At 38.4% G+C, this 26,818-nt stretch overlaps 1 protein-coding gene across 2 annotated transcripts; it reads left to right on the forward strand.

Annotated features, from left to right (window-relative positions):
- Positions 1-1,900: 1,900 nt before the first annotated feature.
- suclg1 (succinate-CoA ligase GDP/ADP-forming subunit alph) lies at positions 1,901-25,093 on the forward strand. 2 transcript variants are annotated; one of them, XR_006824854.1, is made up of 10 exons: positions 1,901-2,033; positions 5,134-5,234; positions 8,075-8,191; positions 8,441-8,653; positions 9,336-9,393; positions 10,027-10,110; positions 14,014-14,165; positions 19,836-20,024; positions 24,649-24,744; positions 24,970-25,093. XR_006824854.1 is itself a non-coding variant. In XM_046047898.1 (9 exons), exons 1-9 carry the CDS (start codon positions 2,000-2,002, stop codon positions 24,673-24,675), a joined length of 975 nt encoding a protein of 324 aa, XP_045903854.1. In that variant the 5' UTR covers positions 1,902-1,999; the 3' UTR covers positions 24,676-25,093. The 2 variants fall into 2 exon arrangements, 1 of the variants encoding a protein (XP_045903854.1); XM_046047898.1 differs by having other exon boundaries at positions 1,902-2,033; positions 24,649-25,093.
- Positions 25,094-26,818: the final 1,725 nt, after the last annotated feature.

Genomic DNA, 26,818 nt, shown 5'->3' on the forward strand with positions numbered 1-26,818 from the left:
CTTTAGTGTGCATACAGTATGGCAACATAATAACTTGAACATACACCAGATTATAGTTTGAGACTTTCCTGTTCTTAAAAGTGGTACATTCCCACTGTCCAGCCAGGAACAAGGTGACCGCAGATGACGAGGTGTAATAGAAAACCTGCCAATCTCGTGCACCAGGACCTGGGACACTGAATTTAATCGACTTCAAATTAAATAGGATTAAGAACTATTTCTTTTACAAGCGAAGTATAATTTGTAGTATCCTAATAGATATACTCCAATTACAAGAAAAGGTCACATGTCATATTTTTATTGAACAAATATTTATTAACATAATGCAACTTGGTGCCTATAACAATATGACATTACTGTAAATTAATTAGGTTATAAAACCTAAACAGTATTATAATGTTGTAGGTGGTACAGCTGGTGTTAAGTCTGACTACAGAATTGCACTGAATTCTGAAAGTATTGATAAAGGTGAATCTACACAAATAACTGTTACATTTAGACAATTAAAAAGTAAAATATTTTGCTATGAGAAAATGTCCTATTTAAAGTAAATATAGTATGTAAGTGAATGTACTTAGCATGTGACATACATTGCCAACTAAATACCTGGCAAACTCCAGAGAATCCTGTTCTCTTGGGAAACTCGCATGTCACAACTTGCCCACAAGAGGAGGTAATGAAGACACAGCGACGCTTCAGTCACCAAGAGCCAAGCTCCAAAAAACCAAAGAGCCAATCTTTCATGTAGATTAATGTGCCCCAATAAGCTTCCTATAAAGCATTATTGCATTTCTAAAGTAAAATGCACATATTCTTCAAGTTCAGGAATGTACAGTTGGGTTTAGTGCAATTTAGAGCAGAATCGCCATGGGCCTATTAATTTAAATGGGCATTACAAGTGTCATTTTCATCATGCAAGACAAATGATAGTTAACTATTTTACATTCCAACTTCTGCCCTCTGGTAGGAGATACATAACATTGTATGCAAAAATAACCAAACACAAGAACAGTTTGTTTCCACAGGCCATCACTCTTATGAACACTTCAGTCAGACATCTTGTGTCAGTTATTTTGTGTGCTGTATGTATGCATGCATATACTGAATAACCACATGTAATCTAGTGCTTTTATTCCTTTATACTATTTGTATTTGCTAAATCTAAAGGACACTTGACTTACATATAGATAATGTGCGCTGTTGCTTATTGTTGCTTTTCATATGTATTTATATAATACACCTATTTTTTACCTACTTGTATGTACATAATTGTACTATGTTTACTTTTACCTGTCTTTTCCCACTGTCTGTCTGTTTCTATCTTCCTGTAAATTGTTCTGTGTATGTACACTGAGAGCACTCTATAACAGGAGTTAAGTCCCTCATATGTGTACACATAATTGGCCAATAAAGCTGAGTCTAATTCTATGGTGCAGTTAAATTATTATTTGAACCCATCACAAAAAAAGGAGTATCTTAAAATGAATGGATATGGACAATCGACAAAATATATTTGATTAAAATTGACAGTATGCGGTTGAAAGCTCCAGAAAATGCTCGAAAGTGGTCTTTTAGTATTTGTTTTTTTAATTACTGTTTCCAAGGTCAAAAGTTTACTTTCAAGCTATTGTTGGCTAAGGGCAACCAGGGTGACGTTTACTGAAATGATCCTTGTGGTTGATGCGCCCTCTAGTGCTCTTGTGCAAAGTTTCTTGCACGACATTGCGTACAGAACTCCACTACCCAGAATTCATTGTGAGTTGAATCAGACTACTATTCGCCTGTAATAATTTTAATGCCAGTTTGAGTCTCTTTTGTCGCTTGTGCTATGTTCACAGTTTAAGGGAAAAAAACACCGGCAGTAAATTATTAATAAATACAGAAAACCCGGAGTTCATTATGAAACAATTAATATCCAGATTTCGATGGGATATTTGTAGTCAGCTATAATCCATGTGTCTGGTCCTCAGGCTTTGGTGTCATTGGTGAATGACCGAAGATGTCTCACAGCAGGTTGTTTGCCAGGCTGCTTTGTAAGTATCTTAGTAAATTATACTTTTAATCGCTTGAAACATTTGACAGTATAGTTTCTGTAATATAATAATACTCATTTACTCTGTTCTGTGCTTTGCAGCCTCCCACAGGCTTGCAATGGCCAGCTAAGCTAACCTTGGTTGGCTGTCAGGGTTAGCTTCCAGGCTAGTTAGCCACATTAGCCTGCCATCCGTTTATGTTGTTATAACTCAGTGTCAGTTAGCCAGCCAGCTAACTAGCTAGCTTTTCGCTAACGTCCAGGTGAAATCTAACTTTAACCCCCTGCCAGCCTGCTCCACAGTCTCAAGGGTTCATCTCTGTGACCTTGCGTGTCCTCTTGACTAAATGTATCTTGTCCATTCACTCAGCTCAAGTTATTTAGTTAACGTTAGAGCTGCTCATGTTTAGTTTTTCACCCAGCAGCTGGATTAGCAGCTCAGTCTGTCAGTCAGCAGCCTGTAGGCTTACAGCTCTGAGCATTTCAGAAACCTGACATATAAATTTGTTTTAGACGATGCATTGGCAAGAGTACAGCTGGCATCGCTGGATTATTAGCGTTAAGTTAGTTAAGAAGCTGTGACTTTGTTAGGACATTGAGGTCCAGTGGACAACTGAACTTTGTACAGAGTCACTGATAAGTTGTTTCTGACTGAGGCGCTGACATAAGACCAAAGTTCAGTCAGTGAGGATGAATACTTCTGATAACTGCTGATTTAGTTCGTACGAAGCTTTTGTTTTTTATTGCGCAACCAAGTTATTTGCCTCCAAAACCATACAGAGGATCACTGGCTGTCATCAGAGGTCTTTGTTTTATTTTTGTTATTAGCAGGCAACTTTAGTTTGGTGCCTTTTTCTATCAGGGTTGAACCTACTTTACTGAACTGATAGAGGGACAACCTATTTGAATAAATTAGCTTAAGGTTTCACAACAGCTGTGTGTCAGACTAGTGCACTGAAGCCTGGCAGCTGGGGTGTAGCATTCAGCATCCCCCTTTGATTCACTGAGACCCCCTTGTCATATCATCTCTTTTTTTGGAGCAAAATGTGAATGAAGTCTTGTTTAAAAGTCCTGCAGCTACATTAATTTTTCAATTCTTCGTTTTATTAAGTATTTTACATAATGTCACACAGTGGTGAAAACGGCCACCACAATTTCCCAGCACCCTAGATGACATTTGAGAAGCTGGAAGCAGCATATGTTTGGCATTTTTGCTAAATTAATTACACAATTATCACAATTGTGTTGATGATCAATCATCTCAACTTTTCAGCACTAAATAAGTCTTTAAGACGGTGATTACAGCTTTATATAATAATAATAATAATCTTTATTTGTAGAGCACTTTTCAAAAACAAGTTACAAAGTGCTTTAACAAGTGTAAAGACAATGATACCCAAAAGACAATAATCCAAAAACAATACAAGATAAAAGCAAGAAAACACTGAAAAGACTAAAATACACATTTAAGATAAATATAAAATAAGTAAAATAGAATAAAATAAAGTAAAATAAGATCGGGAAAGGCTCTCCTATAAAAGTATGTTTTAAGAAGGGATTTAAAAGAGTTCACTGACTCAACCGACCTGATTTCCTCGGGCAGGCTGTTCCAGAGCCTCGGGGCCCTGACAGCAAACGCTCTGTCCCCTTTAGTTTTCAGTCGAGACTCTGGAACAGACAACAGACCTCTGCCCAAGGATCTCAAGGTACGTGCTGGTGTGTATGGGACTAAAAGTTCAGAACAATAAATCTTTAATTTACTTTGTACTATGTGCTAGTGCATTAAAACATGTATGGAACTAAACAGAAATTCTCCCTGGAGAAGCAGCGATTATGTAATACCTGTGAAACCATATTGAAGTTCAGTTGAAACATCTCTCTAAACAGTTACTTTTGTCTCTTATAGCTCAGAGAGAGAATTTGTATAGTGCAGCATTTTGTTTGCTTTACCTGTAAGGTAAACGCCTGCAGTATTTGTCTTATTAGTTGTCTCACAGTAGATGCAAAACTTCACAAAGCCTCCTCACATGCACTTTGACCTGAATGTGTCTTGTTACCTAATATATGTGTCCTGTAACATAATATAGTATGTCTAGCCAGGGATTTGAAAACAGCTGTAGATGATAAGAACTGTGAGACTATGAACTGTGAGACCACACAGTAAACATGGGGCCTGGAAAAGCAACACATTGAGCTAAAAGAAGCAAAAGATTTCAGAGCTGGATTATAATTTTGTCCCTGTGATACTGTGACATTACATGTAGTCATTTATTACAATGTCAATTGTTTGTAAAATACTGATTAATGCAGCTTTAAAGTCTTTGTTCAGCGTTGTCTTTTTAGCTGTGTGCTGTTTTTATCTTCATGTAAATTGTTCTGTGTGTAAGTACATTAAGAGAACTTTACAACTAGAGTTGTATGTGTACACATAGATGGCCATTAAAGCTGAAAATATGCTTTCAAAACATGCAGTTACCTTGCAGTTTTAGCTCATGGTAAACAAAATGTGCTGCTAATAAACCTTTTTTGAAAACTGATTGACTATTGTCAAACTCAGGAAGCCTGGTAAATTTTAGTACAACATTTCCGATCAGTCAGTGTAATTAGACATAATGTGTTCTCCCTGTGTCACATTTCCTTCAGTAGTTAACACCATAACAGCTCCACAGTTTCTAATTAAACAATATGCATAGTGCATCTTTGAAAACTCAAAATGTTTGTGGTCATGGGGGGCTGTAAAAGTCAGCTATCAAGTCTGAAGAAAAGCTGAAATTGTTGCTCAGCAACAATAAACATTGATTGCAGAAGCAAAGAGAGAAGTCCAAAGAATAATTTCTCTGAAGAAAAGTGAGCAGTTATTTTAAACGTCTACTATTCATTGTTAAAGGAAAGGCTTTCTGCTGTTGAAACTTGTAGAGAAACTGCTTTTGTTGAGTATGACCATTTTTAAATGACACTGTATCTTTATGGTTTTGCACACCTTAATTAATGCAAAAAAAGAGTTTGTTTTTGTAATAGTACAGTTATTGTCCACCTGGAGTGGATAGGAAGATTTCATTGTGTACAGTTTTGATGAATAATATTGACCTTTCTCCATTCAGTGCAGCAGAGTGGAGTCAGGCACTGTTATACAGGAAGTAGGAAGAACCTCTACATCAACAAGGACACAAAGGTCATCTGCCAAGGTTTCACAGGGAAGCAGGTTTGTACTGACGGCTTGGTACCATTTATTATTGCTTCACATCAGATTCTGTTAACTGTAATGTTGTTGGGAAATCTAAGTTTTTCACCGCTAACAGGCACAATTCCTCATTCTCTGCGTGTCTGAAGCCTTTCTGTATGAGCAAGATCACCAGAGAGGAAAGATTATATATATTATATTTCCATCACTTTCACAATCAGTTTCCACCGTGGTATAGCTGTGGTCCAGGCGTTTGCTATAGAAATGTATTTATATAACCCAAAATCAGAAGTTTGTCTCAGAGTCTTTAAAGATCTGTACACATACAACACTCTTGATCTGTAGAGCCTCAGCTCAGATAAGGAAAAATCCTCTGCCTGAGGAATAGCAGCAAAAAGTAATTTTCATTGATGGTGTTGTATTGTTGTTCACTGTTACAGTGTAATTGTTTTGAGAATTGTTTCTTTGCCTTTAAAGGCCTGTAAATCAGGATTGTTCCCGTTTTGTTTTTTTATTTTTTTATTTCAGCTAGTCACCTAGGAGAAATAGGTTTTTACTTTATCTTAGTTTTTTCCCCCTATCACTAAACTTACTCATTGTTTTTAGCCACTAAAAATAATTTTGCGTGGCAGATTGTTGATCCTTCCAGGTATTTTTCAAGAGCACTCAAGATTCTCTTTGAACCATGTCCAGTCAAGGAGAATAAAAATCTTGGCGAGTGTGTTCAACATGCCAAAAATGTGGACTTTACAGATTTATATCCCCCCTCTGTCCTTAGGCACATTCCATTTTTCATCCTCCATTTTCACTTCAACATAATAAAAGGTTGTTAAATATAGTTCCACTGAACACTCCGGGTAATTAGAAAAGGATGAGAAATGAAGCAAGTGCTATTGAGTGCACATTTGTGGTGTCTTTCTGGCTTGATAAGAAAGTAATATTTCTAATTTATTGTCCCAACATTTGCGATAATAATGACTAGCGAAAACAGCAAAGTTAGCAGAGTGAAGGAGCATATTACACTTTGGGGGGGGAAAAAATGCTGATTCATAGCTTCTAATTCCTCGTAATAGGCTAGTTATAATTTTAACATGGAGGTCATTTATTTGCACTTGTAGTTATGACCCTTGGCTACTTTATCTACATTGTTTCAGCATCTTCAGTAATTATTAATTGACTACAGACTGATTTAGACAGATTTATTCTGCCTTGATGCACTCATTTTCTGGGAAAGTACAGCTGAGATTCCCTCACAAGATTTTACCGCCCTACATATATTCTACTCCCTTTAGTGTTATTGCAGGTTTATCTTGTTTACTTTCATTTTAAATGCGGCCTGATGGTGATGTTTGTACCAAATCCAGAACACTGTGAACAGCAAGTAATAACAGTTTGCTGAGATTACTAACACCAGCACGCTTTACCTCTATGTATTATCCTCTTAACATCCAGTTTCCACCTTTTTCCCCTTTATGTAGCTTTTAGGTTGTAGAAAATTCATCATATTCCACTCCTTTTTACTACATATGTCGTAATATATTCTGTATTAGCTTTTTTCAGCTCTTCACTGAAGCTGTATGATGTTTGCAATTTATAGTGAAATAGTCAAACCCTAAACAACATTTTGACAAGAAATGTTTTAATTTGCTAATTCCAAGGTCAGTAACGAAACTTGGCTGCACTTTTCCATCAATTGAAAATATTGTCTTTTTATAGACATACCAGGTATCTGTCGGTTTTGGCTGCGCAGCCCGTAGTTTGCGTCGATTTACCCTCCGGCGGGTTCTTGAGATATGAGAAGTTAACCGAACAATCCTGCGTGTGGTTTCATGTAGAGGTAGAACAGTCTATTGGCCAGGTCAGTGTTAGGTTGTTGCAGATATATATCGATATCGGCATATAAGATGTCCAGTAAGTAACAAAAAAACTGCAGGACAGAAATCCCAATATGTTAATGTTTTATTTTTCAACTGTAAAATGTTTCTGTTTAGTCTGTATCTAGGTCACAGTCCTTTTTAAAAAAAAGTTTGTTTATATTATGTATATTAAAAAAAATTGCTATTTACCGATATATCTTTTCACATTTTTTTTTAAACTCTCTATTAGTATCGGCCTCAAAAATATCCAGTATTGGTTGGGTTTTAGTGTTAAATAGCGAGAAATCAGTTTGGAATAAATTGAGGCTGCATCTGTCCTGCACATCAAATGTTTGCACCCACCAAAACCAAAGCAACAGAAATTGACGTGTTCGTAATGACAATTAAACTATCATGCCTATGTTCTGTGTGCACTTGTTGTAAGAGGATTAGATATGTTTCCTTCCCCAAATCAAGCAGAACTTGTGAAATGTGAAATTCTTAATTAGACGTGTTTCTGTTTGGGCTGAACAGAACTTCATGAATGTCAGGAAAAAAAACTTTCCACTGTGGCAACACAGCCGTGACAGGTTCCCTATAGCCTACACCAAAGTGACAGCATGTGAAATATTTTTGTAAACTACCTTTCTTGGGAGATATTTTATAGTCCGTGTTGGAGAATATCCAAAGCCCCTTTTGACCCCCCCTCCCCCATGTTCTGCAAGGAGATTAAACTAAGCTCACATCATTATTTATATGTCAAGAACATTTTCGATTTCTTCTCGTTGAATATATTTATCAGTAGCTGGATCCCCTAGAACAACCCCAGCCTCACCTCCTGTATCCATCCTTTTACTCTGCAGCTCAGGTGATTAATCCTGGATGGCAGCATATTTCCTCCTTTCCTGCGTGTCTGTAATGATATCTCAAGGTTGACGCTGGAGAAGTGGCTGTACCCCACTTCTTTGCACACTCATATGCACACTGACTCCTCTTTCCTTGTAGGGAACGTTTCACAGTCAGCAGTCTCTTGACTATGGCTCCAAGTTAGTTGGAGGTGTTTCCCCCGGCAAAGGTGGCAAGACACACCTCGGTCTTCCAGTCTTCAATTCAGTCAAGGAGGTATGTGTAACTCCTAAACCTTCTGTGGTTGTACTTTTTTTTGTTTTTTTCCCCCCAAACCTGTTGTAAATATATTGAAAGCAAAAACTGGAATATGTTGTATGAATCTGACATATTTACTGCCATTATCCGGTGAAGGACTGTGAAGCTTTTTTTGTAAATAATATTTTAAAGGAACATTAGATGGCAGTATTTCATAACTTTCCATGTGCAATACACCACCACCGATACCTTTATTCCTCGCCTCAGGCGAAGGATGGCACGGGGGCCGATGCCACCGTGATTTATGTACCTCCTCCGTTCGCGGCAGCAGCCATCATCGAGGCCATCGACGCAGAGATCCCTCTGGTGGTGTGCATCACTGAGGGCATCCCCCAGCAGGACATGGTGAGAGTGAAACATAAGCTCCTGCGCCAGGGCAGCACCCGCCTCATAGGCCCCAACTGCCCAGGAGTCATCAATGTAAGCTCTCTTTCTCTCTCTCACACACACACACACACACACACACACACACACACACACACACACACACACACACACACACACACTCTGATGCATGTGGTGGGGCGTTTGGTTGCGGATGAAAGAGCTGAATGTACAAACTCCCTCTCAAGGATCAAGGGGTGGTTTGAGTGAATGCATTAATATATAGTTACCTTTTTAAAACAATGAATGCAAGGTAGCTGAAACTTTATAGGAAAATGATCCACTTAGACTGCTGTTTTGTTTGTGTGTCTTCAGTAGTATTAAATATTAGTTATTTGGGTTGAATGTCCCATGTTTTCTTGTTTTGGTTTTTTTTTTTGATTTTAGGATGTAAAAAATTTGCTTTTTTGACAAAGAAAACATTAATAAATTATACTTACCATGGGAATTTGTGCAATGAATATTTATTGAATTTGTTCTGGATTTTATAAAGTGAGCATATGGCATAGAAAAATCCTAAATAATATATTGCTGTGTTCTATAGAGAAATGTTTTTTAAGTCTTAAAATGGAGACTGAGTTCAGAGTTTGGGAACCAGTGATACAACATTTCCAGTGATACGGAGCAGAAGTAGTTAAGTTATCAAAAAACAACACAATCGTATCCATGGATGTTAATTTAAAATGTGTCTCTTTTTTTTTTTCTTTTTTTTTTGCAGCCTGGAGAATGCAAGATTGGGATCATGCCGGGCCACATTCACAAGAAAGGAAGAATTGGTGAGATTTGTCTAGGAACTGCGGAGTTCTTTGTTTGGATCTTTTAAGCATTTCTTTTTTTTTAATAAGTTGCTTTTGAAATGCTAAAGGTTATGTTATTTAAGAATATTTGACAGCTTACGTGTATGTCTGTAGACAGAAATTCACCTCCAGACGGAGGGCTCTCCAACAACAGTCTTTAAATGACTGAAGCGTGAAGCAGGGAACAGAGAGGGAGGGCGGAAATCTTTATTCATACCAATGCCTTTCTTCCCAAATTAAAAATGTTTACAGCTCTGTGCTTAAATCCTAGATTGAGCTTCTGCTGTTTATAGCTTGATAAGCAGCGTGTACTACCGTTGACCAGTGAACCTTTTACAGGAAGTCTGTTTTCAGAGTAAATAGACTGCCATCATTCCAAAAGCATAGACAGAACATCTGTTACAGAGCTGTACTGTGATGGTGATCTCATTTGTTTTTGCTGTCATGATGAAACAATTCAGCCAAGGTTGGACATAAGTTGACAGCTACATTATATATCACTTTATCACCCTTGATTGGAGCAGGGTTTTTTTGTATGGTTGTGATTTTACAAAGAAATAATATAAAAATATATATATATAATATCAAATGTTTGTTAAATCTTTCTTTCAGGCATTGTGTCGAGATCGGGTACCCTGACATATGAAGCTGTGCACCAAACTACACAAGTCGGCCTTGGCCAGTCCCTCTGCATTGGTAAGTTACCAATGACCTGTGGCATATTGAATTTAAATTTAGCACACAGCTCTTAGTTTTATATCTAGGCATTATTAAAAGAAGCTAAACAAGGCATGGGGACTAGAAGATAAAATTGTTCCTGATGCAGTATTTTGCTTCATGCGTGAATATGCCCCTCACATCTGAACATTGAAGTTGCTGCTATCTTTTCAAGGGCATTGTTGAGGTTGAACAGAACGATCAAGTGGCTCACAAGCGAGTGGAAATTGTGTCTGGCTACTTTCAGTTTTCTTTGACCTGACAATCTTAAAGAAAGTGTGTTCTGTTTCTGATCCATAATGTTTTTTTATGCACAAACCAGAGGAGTAAAACAATATCAATATCGCATGAATTCAATATCACATCTTTAATACAAAGAGGCTCAAAATGGAAAGACCTTGCTATAAAGTATTGTTTGAAGCCATTCATTTCATAAGTGCTTTTTAGCTGCCTCTTGTTTTTCAATGTATGGTCCTTTTTGATTAGCTTGAACTTGAATTTCCTCTGTCTCGTCCAGTCTGCCTTTCACTTCCTGACCCATTCTGAATTTCAACCATCACCGGAATCTCTTGACTGCACACAACATATTTTATGAGTCTGGACAGACATGGATGTAAACTGCAACTTGACTGGTTGGCAGAGGCACAAAACCGCAGGGTGATAGTTTATAATGGTGGATACATACCAGTTTTTGTATGAATTGCAGGTCAAGTAATTTCTTCCATTTCCAGAAAAAGATGTAGAACTTCCCATTATCCGCCCATCCTGTTATTACCTTGCTTTTCTTCCGCACAGTTTTTACAGCCTTCCGTCTATGCTTTACTGATGTTGATTGTGGTTTGGATTAGCAACACACGCAGCTTTGAAGCACAACCTTAAGTTTGGACATTATATGACACAATGTTTCTGCCACCAGAAAATCTATATTAAAGGGCTGGTTGGACACCCCGAATTAACTGAAAAACAACTTGGCTTCATTATTATTTAGACATTTTAATTGTAGCGTGTCCTCTAGCCAGACTTATTAAAGCCAGTGCCGCAACAGTATTAAATATTGTAGAGTTCATTAAGGAGGTGTATTGGTGGTTCTGCTAGCGCCTTCTTAAGTCTGAGTATGACCTAGGGGCTACGGCAAATTACAGTTAATGTAATATTTAAAATCACTGTCATCTATGTTGCTGGTAATGTGGTTCTCTTTCATTAGTAATTCATGTAATTTTTTTCTTACTGTTGCCAGTTTTTTTAATGGTATGAATATAAATGTAGGTGATGTGTATGAAGATCTGTCTTGTGAAGGGTTTGCCCATGATTTTATAGTAACTGGTGTCATTTTCTGTAGAAATTATTTTTAATAAATTAGTATTCGTCCCTCAACGATTTGGAAAATCTCTGTAAGTCATGTTCCTTGGATGTAAAAGGAAAGATATAATTAAACTACCCTACAGAGATACAGACACAGTTATATCATTAAACAAACTTTTAAAATGACTTTGAATTAAAATTGAAAAATGGTGTTCCTACTGTATACCCTAAGTCCAGTTTAATTTTATTTGTGAAAGAAATGTTGCGCAGTTCAACAGTGGCTTTGTAAAGTATTCAGACCCCTTCACGTTGCACTTGTAGTGACAAACCCACAGAGAATTATTACCCAATTCTGCAGTTCCATCGGTTCTATGTAGCATTTCAGCAGCTTTCAGCTCATTGTTTTGGATTAAAAGCCGCAACTTGAATGTTTTGATTCACTTTCAGTACAATCATTGTCATTTCCAGACATAGCAGGCATCTGTTATACAGCAAAATGCTCTGATAAAACCACTACCTGCTCAACATCAAACAGCAGTAGGACATAGTTAGTGACCAGCTGGTGAACAAAGTGGCGCGTTTAGCAGCTAAGGAGCCAGATATTTCCCACAAAAGATGGTGAAGACCAAAATCAAGGCTAAAAGGAGAGAAAATGTTGCTTGATTGCCGGAAGCAAGGCTCCAAATGAATGACATTGCTCTATATCTGGGTGTGTAAATGGGCAACTGTTACCTACTAACAAGTTCACCATTTCAATTTGAAAGGTGATAAAATATGAATGTTTACATCTTGTTTGAAATGCAATAAAAATCAGTTACTGCAGTTTAAATGGATTTACTTTTTTCGCGATTCATTTTGTATACAAAGCAATAGCCCATATGTTATTTATTATTTATATTTTATATTTTTATATATATATATAAAATAAAACAATAATTTCTAAAAGGTTGCAAAACGTAAAGGGGTCTGAATGATGTGGCAATCAGGACACTGATGAAAGTGAGGCTCAAATTCATCAATTAAAGGGAATAAATATATATATGGAGTTCTCTAAAATCGTGCTGGAACTAAATATATCCAGTTTAATGACACTTTCTGTGTCCACTACGTGACGCTAGAGAACACCAACTAATCATAGGTGCATTCAAGATGACTGCGGCTGACTTTCGCCAACTTGATAGTCTGACGTTAACTGCAGATGGCTGCCGGGGTGGGGTATAAAAACAGCGCCGTCAAGTCAGACACATTCTACCTGTGTGAGCTTAGTACAAAGACTTATCTGTTGTACTGAGCTCACTGACTTTTAAGATATGTTCCAGTACATCAAGTGTAGACCACACTGAAAATTTCATCAAATGATGAATGTTACACAAGGCTTAATTCCTGTTGCAAGTAGGTGGTCACTTAACTCCTGATTGGCATGTAGATGTCGTCAGGCCAGGATTGTGAAATTTAGGGCAGATTGGAAAATGTACACTTTTAGAACAGCTTCCTGTTTCATGGTGAATAATGAGCCATCATGATGGCAGTGTTGGATAAAAACTCACAAGCTTCACTATATAGCATCATCAAGGTCAAGGACTTTGCTGACCACACATTAGGTGGATCTGGGGCCAGTTCAGCGCCAACCAAATGTAGCAAAACGTTTTTTTTCAACGGAAACGGTGGTGCCTTGAACACCCTGTTGTGTACGCAAGCGCACGGCATTTTGCTGTCTTTTTAACACCGTTGTTTACAAACTTATCGTAGCTGATTTGGTAACACCTGTGACACGGCCACCAAACGGGAAAAAAACATATCTCGAAGCCCGTTGCGGAACGTTGCAAGGAAACATGTTGATCAATTTGAAAACGTTGCAAAACATTTTGAGATTGAACTCGTCCCTGGTTAACCTGCTAGGAATAATTTTAGTTAAGAGTTAAAGATTGTAGGGGCCTGTAACTTCCTGTTGCCAGTAGGTGGCACTATGTAGATGTCTTCAGGGCCATTCTGTTATCAAACGTGAGGTTTGGGGCAGATCTGACCATGTACACTCAAGTTACAACAACTTACTATGTTGGAGAAACTAAGTAATTTGATGTGATGGAAACTTTGAACAACTTTTAATCGCAGAGGTCTTTAGATTGCACAGCCAAAATTTGAAGTCGATCTGATTAATAATCTAAAATTAGACGACTTCATGTTTGCTTTGGGATATGGGTCCAAGGCTTTTTTTTTTTACGTGTGGAGATGATACTTGTGCCTCTCGAATTTGGTATATCTAGGTGAAACATGTTACAGGGGCTTCTCTGTACAGAGCACTAGCTAGCTATTTTGCTACAAGTTTAGTGAGTTTTCAAGCCCTTTAGCCCCTCAAAAATGGACAAAGAATAATAATTCCTTGCAATACAATAGGGATTTCACAGCGGTTGCTGCTCTGGCCCTAACTATGAAAAAGGTTAGTATTGTGATGATCAGACCCTCTCAGGCAATAAGCTGCTTCTTATTCTGCCTAACAGCCATGTGATCCTCAAACATTCACAGGAATTATCCTTTGAGAGTCTTGAATATACAGCAAGTGTTTGCTTTGTTTCCTGCAAGGTATTGGCGGGGATCCATTCAACGGTACAAACTTCATAGACTGTCTGGAGGTGTTCCTGCAAGATCCCAAGACAGAGGGCATCATCCTCATTGGAGAAATCGGAGGCAATGCTGAGGAGAATGCCGCAGAGTATCTAAAACAACACAACTCTGTAAGGAAATAACACACTGTGGACACCCATTATTTTACCTCATTCTCCTTGTAATATCCTCTGCTACAGCGCTTCACCTCTGCAGATACATCAGTTCATATAAAAAATTCTGCCTTTTCTGAATTAGCTCTTTGTTGTGCCCCTTTAAAAAATCTATTAGCTGTAGTGAACACTGGAAACCATCATATATCTGGAACGAGGTAAGGACTATATGAAAGTGTTCTTTTCTTTTTGCTCACAGCCTCAGGCTAGCTCTCTTAAGTTTCTGTGTCCGTGTGAGAAAGATAAAGAGTGACAGATGGGATGAAGGTATGATTCACAGGGCATGTCCTAGAAATCTGCAGTGTTGATGAGCAGTGAACCTTTTTTGATGCCCACATGTGATAAAGAGCAGTAGGTGATGATTGGCTTATGTAGCCAAATGGCTGAGAATTTGTAATTGACATTTTATAACTTCACTAGGCCTGTACTTGGCATTTTGCTTCTCGCACATGACTTTTAAACTGTTAATTTTTCAGCGTGTAGGCCTGGGCACTTGTCTCTGTGTATGTGTGCGCGCTTGTGGTGCTCTTGAGCTGAGAAATGGACTTGATTTGCCCTCGGCTGCTCTAATGCATGCAAATCTCCCGCTGGCGTCTCAGGAGAATAACTTCTCTCACTCAATAAATAAAGTATAAACACCCCCACCCACAATCACCCAGAGTGTTGACAGCAAGGGACAGTTCAAATGGAACGCATGCATAAAAAAAACCCAGCAGAGCGTGGGAGTAAGCTGCAGATCCTCCGTTCAAAGTCAATTGTGTAGAACATCGTACATCAAACGGTGTACTTGGGCCTTATTTTTAAGAGTCAAGAAGAGCACAAAGAAGTATGGAGATATTGTTTTTACTTTGGAGCAAACTTAACTTTACTCGATTTGAATACATTTGAATTCATGTCACCAATACGCTAACCTAGGGCAGCTCCCATATGTGAATTTTGTATTAATGTAAAGCACAGTCTTGCCAGAAAGGAGCAGCAGATGAGCCAAAATAAATAAAGACTACAAAATAGTGAAGACTGAAACTTGATGATAGATTATTTCTGCTCACTGAAGATCAAGAAGATTTAGCCTAACCGCGGGCTGCTTTTTGAGATATTCATCACATTGATCTGTTGTAAAGCTAAACCTTTCTACATGTTAGGCCTACCTGTGATTTGAATTTGTGGCCTTGAACTGACAAGAGAGGTCAACATGTTGTATGATGAAACACTTTACTCTGCTTTTAGAGGACAAATGGGGAAAGAACTATTCTGGGCTATTGCAACAACAATTTCTGAGTTAGAGTTTTTCTTTTTTGGTCAATATATAATCTCTGTTATCATCTTATTGATAACTACATTGCTTAAGAACATGGCCATCTTTCATGTCATGAAGCCCCAGAAAACTTGGTTTTAAATCTTAAATATTTATCTGTAAGAAATAATCAGTAAATATGCAACAATCTAAGTTAAAGTTTGGGGGAAAACAGTATTCTTGGGTATTGAACTCTCAAAAAGTCTGCTTCATCAGGACTGTGTAGGTGTGACTTGAACAGTGATTTTTAAATAGGCCTGGTGTTGTTCCCATTGAAGGCTATTTACACCAGTGGTAGGGACAACGGACCAATCAGAGCTTTGTGGGTCGGATTAAAAATGATAACATCATTCAGCAATGTGGCCCGCTAGCCATTGCTACTTCCATGAAGAATAGTGGCTGAAAATGCATGAGAGCTGCAGCTGCACTGGTTCATTTAAGTTGACTTATAGAAATAACTCTAAAAACAACATTTTTATCTTCATGAAAAAATGTTAAGTTAAATGAACAGCGTGCACGTCTAATGAAAATTAACCTGGTGAATGGATGCATCACTCGGTGCTGAGTGGTTTGGACAAAAGGAAAAAAAATCACAAGAACACAACAAGAAGTTGGCTAATGTTAGGTTCGGGAGGATCTATTTACCGAAATGCAATATAATATACTAGGGCTGTTTACACGTTATTATCATGTTAACGCCTTAATTAACGGAGCCAATTATTTTATCTCACCTTAACACAGTTGTTATTATTAGTTTATTATTATTGTGAAAGTCTGTTGCTCACTGGCTCTGAATACACATACAGTCAAACCATGGGTCACTGGAGGGGTGGGATGTTCATCAGCCTGCAAATCACTCACCCAAACAAGAAGTGGAGGGTGGCTTCAGCAGACTACCTTGGATGCAGCCTGTGGGAAAAGTAAGACATCGCTCCGCAAGTAAACGGCAGGCGCTCTATGGATAGTAACCATGGCAGCAGCTTCTGTGTTCTACACAGCTGTAGCCTATTTAACTTAAGTTAAAATTTAAGGCTGCATAACTTTACCTGATAGGCTTAGTTTTGCAGGGATGCTCTGCCATGTTGATGTCATATTTAGTAAACAGTAATAGATTCTGGAAACTCACAAACAGCGAGGATCAGTCTCTCTTCCAATGATTAATGCTGCGCGTCACGTAAAAAAAAGTTCAAGACAATTCAACTCCGGCGGCTGTTATGATGTTATGGTCGTGGCTCTGGACTCTGATGGTAACTTGTTTTAACAAGCTAGATAAAAGGTAATGCCCTGGCAGTGGCAAATAGCTTTGGTTTAATATTTGATTTGATGACATTAATGTTTAAGTTGAGATTTACAATAAATATTTTATTACTACTGTGTAAAGGGAATACCGCTAGTAAAAAGCAACTTATTTGTTTAAAGTGTTTGCAAAGCACGTTATTGCACTTTTGTGTACATAGTAGTACATTTAAATTAAAAGTGTGCAATACACTACTTTATAATTCATTATTCGATTTTGCGCGTTACAATGCGATTACAATTTTTAATTGTTGCCCAGCACTTTTATTGCCTTAGAATGAGCCATTTCTATCTACATACACCGTGGGTCCTCTTACTTGAAGTAGTCATGTCGCCATGTTTCTGCAGTAGCCCTAACAGTCAAACTGCTCTATAAAGTGCGTTTTGTCACTATGTTGAATACATATAAAGAAGAAGATGTAGTAGTAGTAGTCGTCATCTGGTTTGTTAGAAGAACAAAAAGTGAAATTTGGACAAATCGAGGACCACAATTATTATTTGGCACAAGAGACGACAGAGCATGTCGGCCACGGTAGCTTCTTCTACATGCTTGCAAAGGAGGGAGGGTGACTGAGTTGCTGGTTGCAATTTGCAACCCTCACCACTAGACGCCACTAAAACTTACACATTGAACACAAAGTCAGGCTGAGTCAATGAAATGTAACAAAATGAAAATTCAATCTCATTATCAGGTTACCAACCGTCATCAGGTTTTGGTTCAAATATTGCTAAGAAGTACTGCTGAGTACTGCTCAGAAGTATTTGACATTCCAACACTGACATTTCCCACCAAGCATTGGCCACTTCAAATCTGTGAGAAGAGCTCAGACAGTACAGCAAAGACTGAAATATCGCATGTGAAATTAACTGAACTTGTGTGTGTGTGTGTGTGTGTGTGTGTGTGAGAATGTACGACGCCATCACTTATATTATGAAGTCAATTGAGAAAACAGGATTTTTTTTAAGACTCTACATTTCACATTACCTTGACAAATTCTCCCACACTGGACACATTAAGTACAGACTGCTCAGTGAAATTAAAGGTCCAGTGTCATGATTGATTTGTGTCATGCAACATTAAGTATATTGAACTCCTATTTGAGAAACACACATTATACCAAAAGGTGAAGAAGTATTGATTTCAGTATCCATCAGTGTTACAGTTGAGCTACTGCAGAGTGTTTATCTACTGATGCCTTAATTCTGTGAAATTCAAGAAAACAACCTTATATTTCCCACTCTGTTCTGCTGTCAGATTTTATGATGCAGGACATATTTCAAGGTTCAGTCTTCATCAGCGTCTGCGTATGCTTGCCAACATAATATGGTCTTAAAAAGTCACCTGTATCAAAGGTCTGCATATCATTGCCAGAGTTTCACAGGCTTTCTGAAGTCAGAAATGGGTTTTACACAGAATAACCATAATACAGTTTGCCTCATGCATATCAAGTAGGTCAGAGTATTTGGCACCTAAGCTACCGTAGAGGTTTATTTCAGCCCAGCCTGTCTCCACTGAACTTAGCTAAACCCCTTGTAATTCTGTGGAAACAACACTGAAACGTACAGAGGTTGTAGTCTGGAGGAAAGGCAGAGGTTAGAAAAGGGCTGGTGAGCTCCACGTGTACGTGCACATGGCAGTTTTATTCATGCCTACCTGTCGTGTTTATAGTGTCTCCGTTTGGCTTTTTAAGCTTTTGAAGACAATTCCTCACCTTGGAGTAGGCTGTTTATAAAACAAAGCCCTCCGCCAGTTATGTCAGCACACAGAGTTGGGGGAACAACCCTATTGGTCTCATAATTAAGGTAATATATCTGAACTGCCAACAGTGGAAGACAAAAGACGGGCAAAGTGAGTGATGGTATGACTCCCCTCCCTGTATGCATTGTTAGTACTTAGTATCCAGGGAAGCAGGGATTAATAGAGTAATTAAACCCCTTTTCGTCTGAGATCGATTTAAGACTTGATTCACATGAGGGTGGTTTGTTTATTCAGGACGTGATTTGACTTCTGAAAACTGAGCGGAGTTAGGTGCTAATTTGTTCTGTGCTTACATTTTTCAACACACAAAACAGATGCTTGTAACATATTTGGAGCCCTTTTTAAAGTGAAATTCCCTCTCTCTCCATTTTCCTGTTAGCTGTGCTAAGCGTTAATGTCTCATTAGCGGTGCATTTCCAGCCAAGGTCCTCAACATTTCCCTGGCTGATATGCATCCTGCTAGTCTTAATTATTAAAAGTCCTCTCCAGTTTATATTAGTAACTGCCATCTTGTTCCTGCCAGTGTCTGAATCTGGAGCTGAAATGGCAGTAGAAGTGGGTGACTTTGAAGGACCTCACTGTATTGCTTTGCCTGGTGAACATGCCACATTCACTCTCTGAAAGCAGTCTGCCAGATGAGCCACAGCCTTTGTTGAAAACCCAGGACGTGTGTGTGAGTGTGTGTGTGTGCGCACACACACAAAGCCGTCCTCTACAATTATGTTGTTATTCTTATGTATGAAATATTAGCTGCTGTACGCGCACACACTCCGTCCCTCTTGCCGACTGTGATGTTATTGCTCAAGATGAAATATTAGCTCTCTTCACCTTGGAAATAATCTTAACTGTTGAACGTAACATCCATCAGTGAGCAAGCAGCATAGACAGGCGCTGAGCTAATCAGTGCCTGCATGACTAATTACCATCTCAGAAATGAGATGATATGAAATGGCAGAAGCCTGAGACCCTATCTGGTCATACACCAACCCATGCAATTAAATGGCTTGATTGACCCTTTGTTTTAATAATGCAGGCTGAGACCGAGATGGCTGGTTAGACAAGCCTGTTATCATGGGGGCTCTGATGGGAGGACAAGGGGTGTTTCATTTCTAATGAATGAATAAAATGCTTTGTTTTGCTCCCTTCCTTCCTGGTTCTCATCCACTTTTGTTGCTTTGCTAGCTGTACTCACATCCTCGCATTTTCCCTTGAGCTTATATTCCTTTTTTCCCCTTATTTTACCTTCATATTTTTATTTCTCTCCCTCTTTTATGTCCAGGGTGCTAACTCTAAGCCCGTGGTGTCCTTCATCGCGGGGCTCACTGCTCCTCCTGGCCGCAGGATGGGCCACGCCGGCGCCATCATCGCTGGTGGGAAGGGTGGGGCCAAAGAGAAGATCGCAGCCCTCCAGTCAGCTGGAGTTGTAGTCAGCATGTCCCCTGCCCAGCTGGGCAGCACTATGTTCAAGGTGAGTACAAGCAAGATGGAGAATAATAATCATGACTAGTGTTAACTAAAGTACTGCACTTAATACAAAGTACAATTTTGTGGTGCTTGTTCTTTACTTGAGTATTTCTATTTTAGCTCAGATGTGTTCTCCTTGTTTCTTGGCCTCATCCATCAGTCTCATCTTATCTCTTTCTGACTTGTATCTCTTTCTTCATCTTCAGTTTCTCTCTGTATTGTTGCTGTCAGATTCTACACAATGTCTGCTTGAGATAAATAGAAATATTACCAAAAAAAACACATACAGGAACATGTCTCAAAACTCAATAACAAATAGTCAGATTAATATTAATAAAACCCATTAGTGTTTTTCTGTGCTCCATTGTTGTACTCAGAACTGCTGAAATTGAAACACATAGCTTTAAAAATCTTATACAAAAAACTAACCAAATACTAAAGCTTTTCATTACCCAAATGAATAAGCAGGCTAATTACAGGTGGCATTTAGCAGAACAGATTTGGAGGTAATTATATTGTAATAACACTGTAATAATACTTATCTTTTGGCCTCACAGCAAAACATCTTGATGTTGGTCACCAAGCACCATCGTTCATAACCAAGCAGTAACAAATGTGAAGTTTACAGGGATTCCTTTTGGGGGGGGTTAAGATTTAACTTTTAATAAATGCCGTAAAGAAAGGCTGAAGACAAGCGCAGATATTAATAAACACATGTTGACAGTGGTGGAGTTGGCGCCACTGCCCCCTTTTATTTCAAAGGGAAGCACTGTTAACAAGATGTATAAAAAGTGAAAGAATGTATTACAGCCATTCGTCATCTTATACTTTCATTACCACTGCTGGCACTACAGCACGTGGATATAGATTTACACATGTCCCCCCCTCCCCCAAAGTTTAATTCATAATCATTGTTTCTAATGATGAAAAATGTGCGATGTGGTTGCTCATTTTGCTGCACCTTCTGTTCATACATCTCTGTTAATTTCATTGACCGCCGTAATCGAAGTAATAAGGCGTAAGAGAAGCAAGCACACGTAATGCTTTGGGTGTAGGCAGAAACAATGACGAGCTGCTGAGGGTGATGGAGAGTATCTCTGCTGTCATGGACCTGCATGAGCCTCGACAGCCAGCTCGTATCTGCAAAAGTGCATACGTGCGTCATCATATTTCATCAGAGGTCTATGAATTATGCAGCTACAGTGGATTTGTTTTGGTAAAAACATAATCAGCTGAACAACATGACCTCCTTGTCTAGACTGTACATTCGTTCATTCGTTCGTGTTCCAAGTAGCTGTTCCTTCCTTAATCAGCAGGTTCACGCATCATCAAACGTATATTTAGAATCAAAAAGACATGTTGTATATTGATGAGTTTTCAGTAAATGTCTAATGCCAATCAGTAATAATGCTCTTGCCTCGGAGTGGTACATCCTCGAATTGAACAAACTGTTGTGAGAAGCTTTTGTCCTCAAAATTATGACAAAAACTCATTAGTACAAAATGCACATCCTCACACACTGTTCCTCATAATAAATAATAACAACTTAGGTTTTTGTGTAAACAGGATGCATGCTGCCACTATCACTGTTGAAATTGTGATATTTTTACTTCTAGCCATTTGACAATTTGGTGAAAGTAACAAATAGCAGCCCAGAATATATTTATGCCTCAAATCTTGTTTTTGTTTTCTCTTATCCCGAACAAAGTGTTGTGTAATACACACCTGGTAGACAGGTACATGGGGGAAAAACAAAGTAATTCAGGAAAGAAATTCACAGTCAGCACTGAGTTTAGAGAAAAAAATACAACAATTCAGTCATGGACCTTGGGCACTGAAAAATGAAAAATAAGTAATTTTTGTCAACAAGAAAAGTACGACAATAAAGTATCAATTTGAAGATGGGGGAGGAAGATCGGACAACAACCCAGTTCATATCTCATATTTAATATGTAAATATCTTCATAAGCGTAAAAGTTTTGATGTTTAAGGTTTCATTTGTGTTCTCTGGATTTTGTTTCTCATTTTAAGTATTTTAACTTTAATCACTTATTGATGTTGTAATTGTCTAATGTTTTTTTTTTTTTTATATTTAGCTCACATTTTAATTGGTTGCTGTAGTCTGTGGCTCTAGTGCAAGACACTGTTGTTTCATAGGGAGAATGTCTAATGAAGATCAATAACTGAAACTTTGTATTTTTAATGAGCTTAGTGCTGACATTGTGCAAAATGTCAATTACTTCTTTTGCACATGGTATCTTTGCCCATCTTTTTGTTTATATTTTAGCTTCAGTAAAGGGAAAAAAACCAAACATACAAAAACTCTTACGCGCTTGTATATTTGTACATCCTTGCTCTTAAAAATAGTACTTCGCACTGTGTAGAATCTTAGCCTAGCTGTCTTTGCTGTCTACCAGGAAAGGCTAACCTAGCAATTATGAGTGCTTGAAATTTGTTGACATCCTCTCTCTACCGACAGCAATCTATTACTTTCTTATGACAAATGTACTTATTGTTAACTCACACTGGATGAAAGCGTCTGCTAAATGCCCTAAATGTACATGTATTTCTTAAAGGCTCTTGTTAAATTAGCTTCTTAAAACTTTGTTTCAAACACATTATTAAATATTTCTTCATAACATTAAATATTCACGACTAATTTAAGTTAATTTCAGAAAAAAAAAAATCTATAGCCATTTTTTAAGAATTTAACACTTAAAAACTCAGCTAATCTACTTCATCAGTACTCCACCGGTGTGGTTTGTTCATGTCTGATTGACAATGTTATAAGAAAACAACCCCACAGCGGTCATCTGATTCTGATTAAAATGTTTCTCCACTCTGATTGGTGCGTGGAGGTATTGTTTGCCATGTAAGCCCTGCCCTTAAAAGCAAGGACAAAAACACAAGTGAAACAACCAAAACTGTTAAAACTAACTTAAACACATGTGTTCATGTGGCTCACATCCACATCACTCAGTAAGATATCTATTGAGAAAATATGATTTCAGGGCCTTTAACCATTCAAAATGACATACACCATGTCAAAACAAAATTAAACATGCAGCACATGCCATAATATCCAGAGGAATTTTCAGTGCCACTGGTGCAAGGACAAGATATCAGAAAACTTGTATTTATCTGCAAAGGACTTAATTCATATGCAAGGTAGAATAATTATGACCTTTTGCTTGTTTACAAAATTTCTGAAACTCATAATCAACAGATAATGTTATCCTATCCCACTCAGTATTCACAGTGAAGTCTGAATGCACATGTATATAGACGTGTGCAGACAAACGGAAGCAAACACACATTATACTCAAGTTTCTGTGTGCGTAATAAATTAAAAGACTCAGTTGTTGAAGGCAGTGTTCACGATGTGTGCGCTCCTAACACCTGGCCCCACGTGTGTCAAAGCCTGTTGTCATTGCTAGCTTGTAAATGCTTTTCTCCCACGTCATGTTTTTCCCTTCGCGCGCCTCACTTTCAATCCAGATGTATTTTCAACCATCCTTTTTGAGTGGCAACCTCTACTTTCCTGATTTTACTCCCCCTCTTGCTCTTCACTTGTCTCGTCAAGTGTCTGAGTCTGTGTCACACTGAGTGTGTGTGTGTGTGTGTGTGTGTGTGTGTGTGTGTGTGTTTTTTCTCCCGTCTCTGTCACAAACAACTCTGCTTTTTACCTTTTGTGCTGTGATTTCTGTCTTGTACCCTTGAGTTACTGTCTGCCACCTTGGACCAGCAAAGCATCTGCCTGCTTCTTTCACGATTTTCCTCCTCCTCCTTTTCCCTTGTCACTCTTTCCATCCCATTACCTCCTTTTTATCCTTTTTTTTGCCCTCTCATTTCCTCTACAGTTTGTCCCTAATTACCAAACCCTGTGCCACTCCCTCTATTACCCCACTTAATCTGTAAAGCAAAAAAATCTAGTAGACAAAGCCACAACTTTCAATCTACTCCTCCACCCCCACTGTCTCCTCATTCGTTTTGTCCTTCCCAGAAAGCCGAGGGTAGAGAGGCCGAGGTTGCCTCTCAAACATTTCAGAAAATATTTCCTCCTCAAGGTGGCAGTAGACCTTCAGGTATCCACAAGCCACAGAGGAATGGGCCAACATGTGCATGAGTACTTGTGTGTTCTGTAGCCCTGATAAATGACATTTGCATTAAGTTACTTTCCCCCTGTGGAATGGAAAACTCGGGGAACGACATTCTATCATCCTACGGTTTGTGTGATATTTTCCAAATTGAATATGTAAATAGCTACATCCTTTTTAATGGCTATCATAATGCTTTCTCATTTATAGTCACATGGTTGGACTCTGCTGATAAACGCAGCAACTATAACCTCCCATAAATCAGATTTTTGCAGATGTGTCGCCTCTATCAATCACAGGAATTGAGCTGTTTTTAATGTTGACAACTGGAACTTACTGACACGTACGGTGCTACATGATTTGCGCACTCCAGGAAAAACAACCCCCCCCCCCACACACACAGCAGATCTGATACACGGGATCAAAACAGAGCTGTGTGAATTCTGCATGAATAAATCATTTACTTCTGTCTATCTCACTTCATTTCACGTTGTGTCTTTTCTTCTTTCTGTCTGTTGTCCACCGCTGTAGGAGTTTGAGAAGAGGAAGATGTTGTAAATTGTGCGGGAAGGCACCCGACCTTTTACCCCCTACCCTGAAATTGAGATGAACAGCCTGATTCTGGAGGTGGATATATGCCCTACAGTATCTGTAAACCCTCATTTCTTTTCAACTACGAAGCGCACATCCAGTGTTTATATTGTAATTTCATGCCATGAACTTGTACCTTGCACATAACGAAAGAATAAATCATAGTGTCTTAATGGTATCCTAAATAACTCATAGCTCATTGTACACACTGTAAAAGCTTTATAGATGTTTTTTTTTCCTTCCTCCACATAATGACGACAGCTGAAGGAAGGATGCCATGGTAACCTTGGTGATCTGTTTCGTTCTGTTATACTCCTGCTGTAATACGTATTCCATCACTCATTTCACTGGCTGTCCACCTGAATAAGAAATATTTCTCATATCATTTTCCTTCTGTGTTGTTTTTATACTTTTGCATTATAGAACGAGCTTGTCTGTCTCCAGACGTGTTTTTTTCATGTCATAGATCCAGCTGTTGACATGTAAAATCACAGCACTTGGTTTTACTCATGCCTCTGTACTGTTAAGACTATTAAGGAAGAGCAGAAATGATTAATAGACTGATTAATTAGTTTTAAAACCTGGTCACGGCAGCATGTTCATGCCATTTCCAGTTAAATGAAAACAACTTTAGTGACCTTTTGACATGCAAATTGATGCCATTGACCATTAGCAAGCCGTCTTGTCATCGCTGATCTTTGAGGGAAGAGTCCAAAATGGTGAAAGCGAGTGGAGCTTGTTGCCATCCATTTTTATTTAACCTCCCCTGTCGAAGTATAAACGGCTCCACAAAAGAAGAAGTGTTTGCAGTTGTGAGACAGGTGTCAGTGGTACGAAAATATCTGAGAACTGAGTGAACTTATTGTTCCTTTAGCTTGCTAGCTGTAGCAAGATTTTTATCCCCCTTAATCCCCATCCCGACAACTCTTCATTGAGTGAAATGAACAATCCTGAGAACAAAATGCCAGGAAGCAGTTAAAGAGTACAGGGGGAAAAAATAGAAAGAAGCTTGGACAGCCATTGTGACTTGAGTGCCAGCATGTTAGTGAATAGCTCGCCAGCTAAAGTAGCTCATCACCAAGCTTCAAGAACGACACATTTTTCAAAGACACGGGTGAATTTTGCTATGCCACTTATTGGTGTGACTAGGTGAGTCTCTTTCAATCTGACATTTTATAGAACAAAGTTAATCTAGAAAAAATTGGCAGATAAAAGGAAAAAAATAGAATTTTCAACTTCCAACAATTTCTAAAATGGGATTATTTTCCATTTAGTGTATTTTATCAAGCCTTGCAGCTTTTACACCTTACTGGTAAAGTGTTGTGGGTTTTTAACACTGCCTTACTTTAAGTTTTACATGTTTTAGAGAAAAGAAAAACAGACAATTAGAAACACCTCGTTACTGTACATAGTGTGAAAACACAATGTGAGTGGAGGGAAATGAAAGGGGAAGATAAGGTTACAGGTTATTCTGCTCCTACTGAATCTTTTTTTAAATAAACACACTAGGAACAAAAGTGTGTAATGAAGCATATAATGCCCTACACTGGACATCTGTGCTATTCTTATCTGCTCCACAGCAGTCAGCCAAGGCAGATTATTCTGTGTACACATTGTTAACAATTACTTTTTAATCTGCATTAGCGAATTAACATAATGACTGACAGTGGAACAGAAAGCTTATTTGTTTAGAGGCTCAGAAGTTTCTTCTCGTACCAAGCTGCATTCTGCTTTGATTTGACTCGTATGTAAGAAGTGAAGGAGGCCAAAGTTTGCCTTCTGGTGGTATTTAGCTGCTGTTTTTTAAACTTTATTCAACTTTGATGCAGTTAATTGTAGGTTCAAACTGTAACTGTGCCACCGAACTTGTCCTGAAAATTTTAAAATGAACAACTGTTTTCAGGGGTTGTGATGCTACAGGTTGCACAAAAATGAAGCCGGTTTGATGTGTAGCTCCCCACAAAAGTGAATTATTCAGTGTTTTCTTCAAGAGCCAAAGGCCTAAAGATGAAGAATAAAGCACATATAAACAGTTTTCTATCATATTACTGTTGATCAAGTCACTGGCTTTATGCACCCCACAGCAGGTGATACTTCAAAAAAAAAAAAA

Source organism: Micropterus dolomieu, linkage group LG04, assembly GCF_021292245.1.
Source record: "Micropterus dolomieu isolate WLL.071019.BEF.003 ecotype Adirondacks linkage group LG04, ASM2129224v1, whole genome shotgun sequence".
NCBI classification, from domain to species: domain Eukaryota; kingdom Metazoa; phylum Chordata; class Actinopteri; order Centrarchiformes; family Centrarchidae; genus Micropterus; species Micropterus dolomieu.

Bases quoted from the DNA above. Each gene is read 5' to 3' on its own strand.
- suclg1 (XM_046047898.1), top strand. From the start codon at position 2,000: ATGTCTCACAGCAGGTTGTTTGCCAGGCTGCTTT. The intron at 2,034-5,133 runs GTAAGTATCTTA...TTCTCCATTCAG, and splicing joins GTTGTTTGCCAGGCTGCTTT to TGCAGCAGAGTGGAGTCAGG. The intron at 5,235-8,074 runs GTTTGTACTGAC...CTTTCCTTGTAG, and splicing joins AAGGTTTCACAGGGAAGCAG to GGAACGTTTCACAGTCAGCA.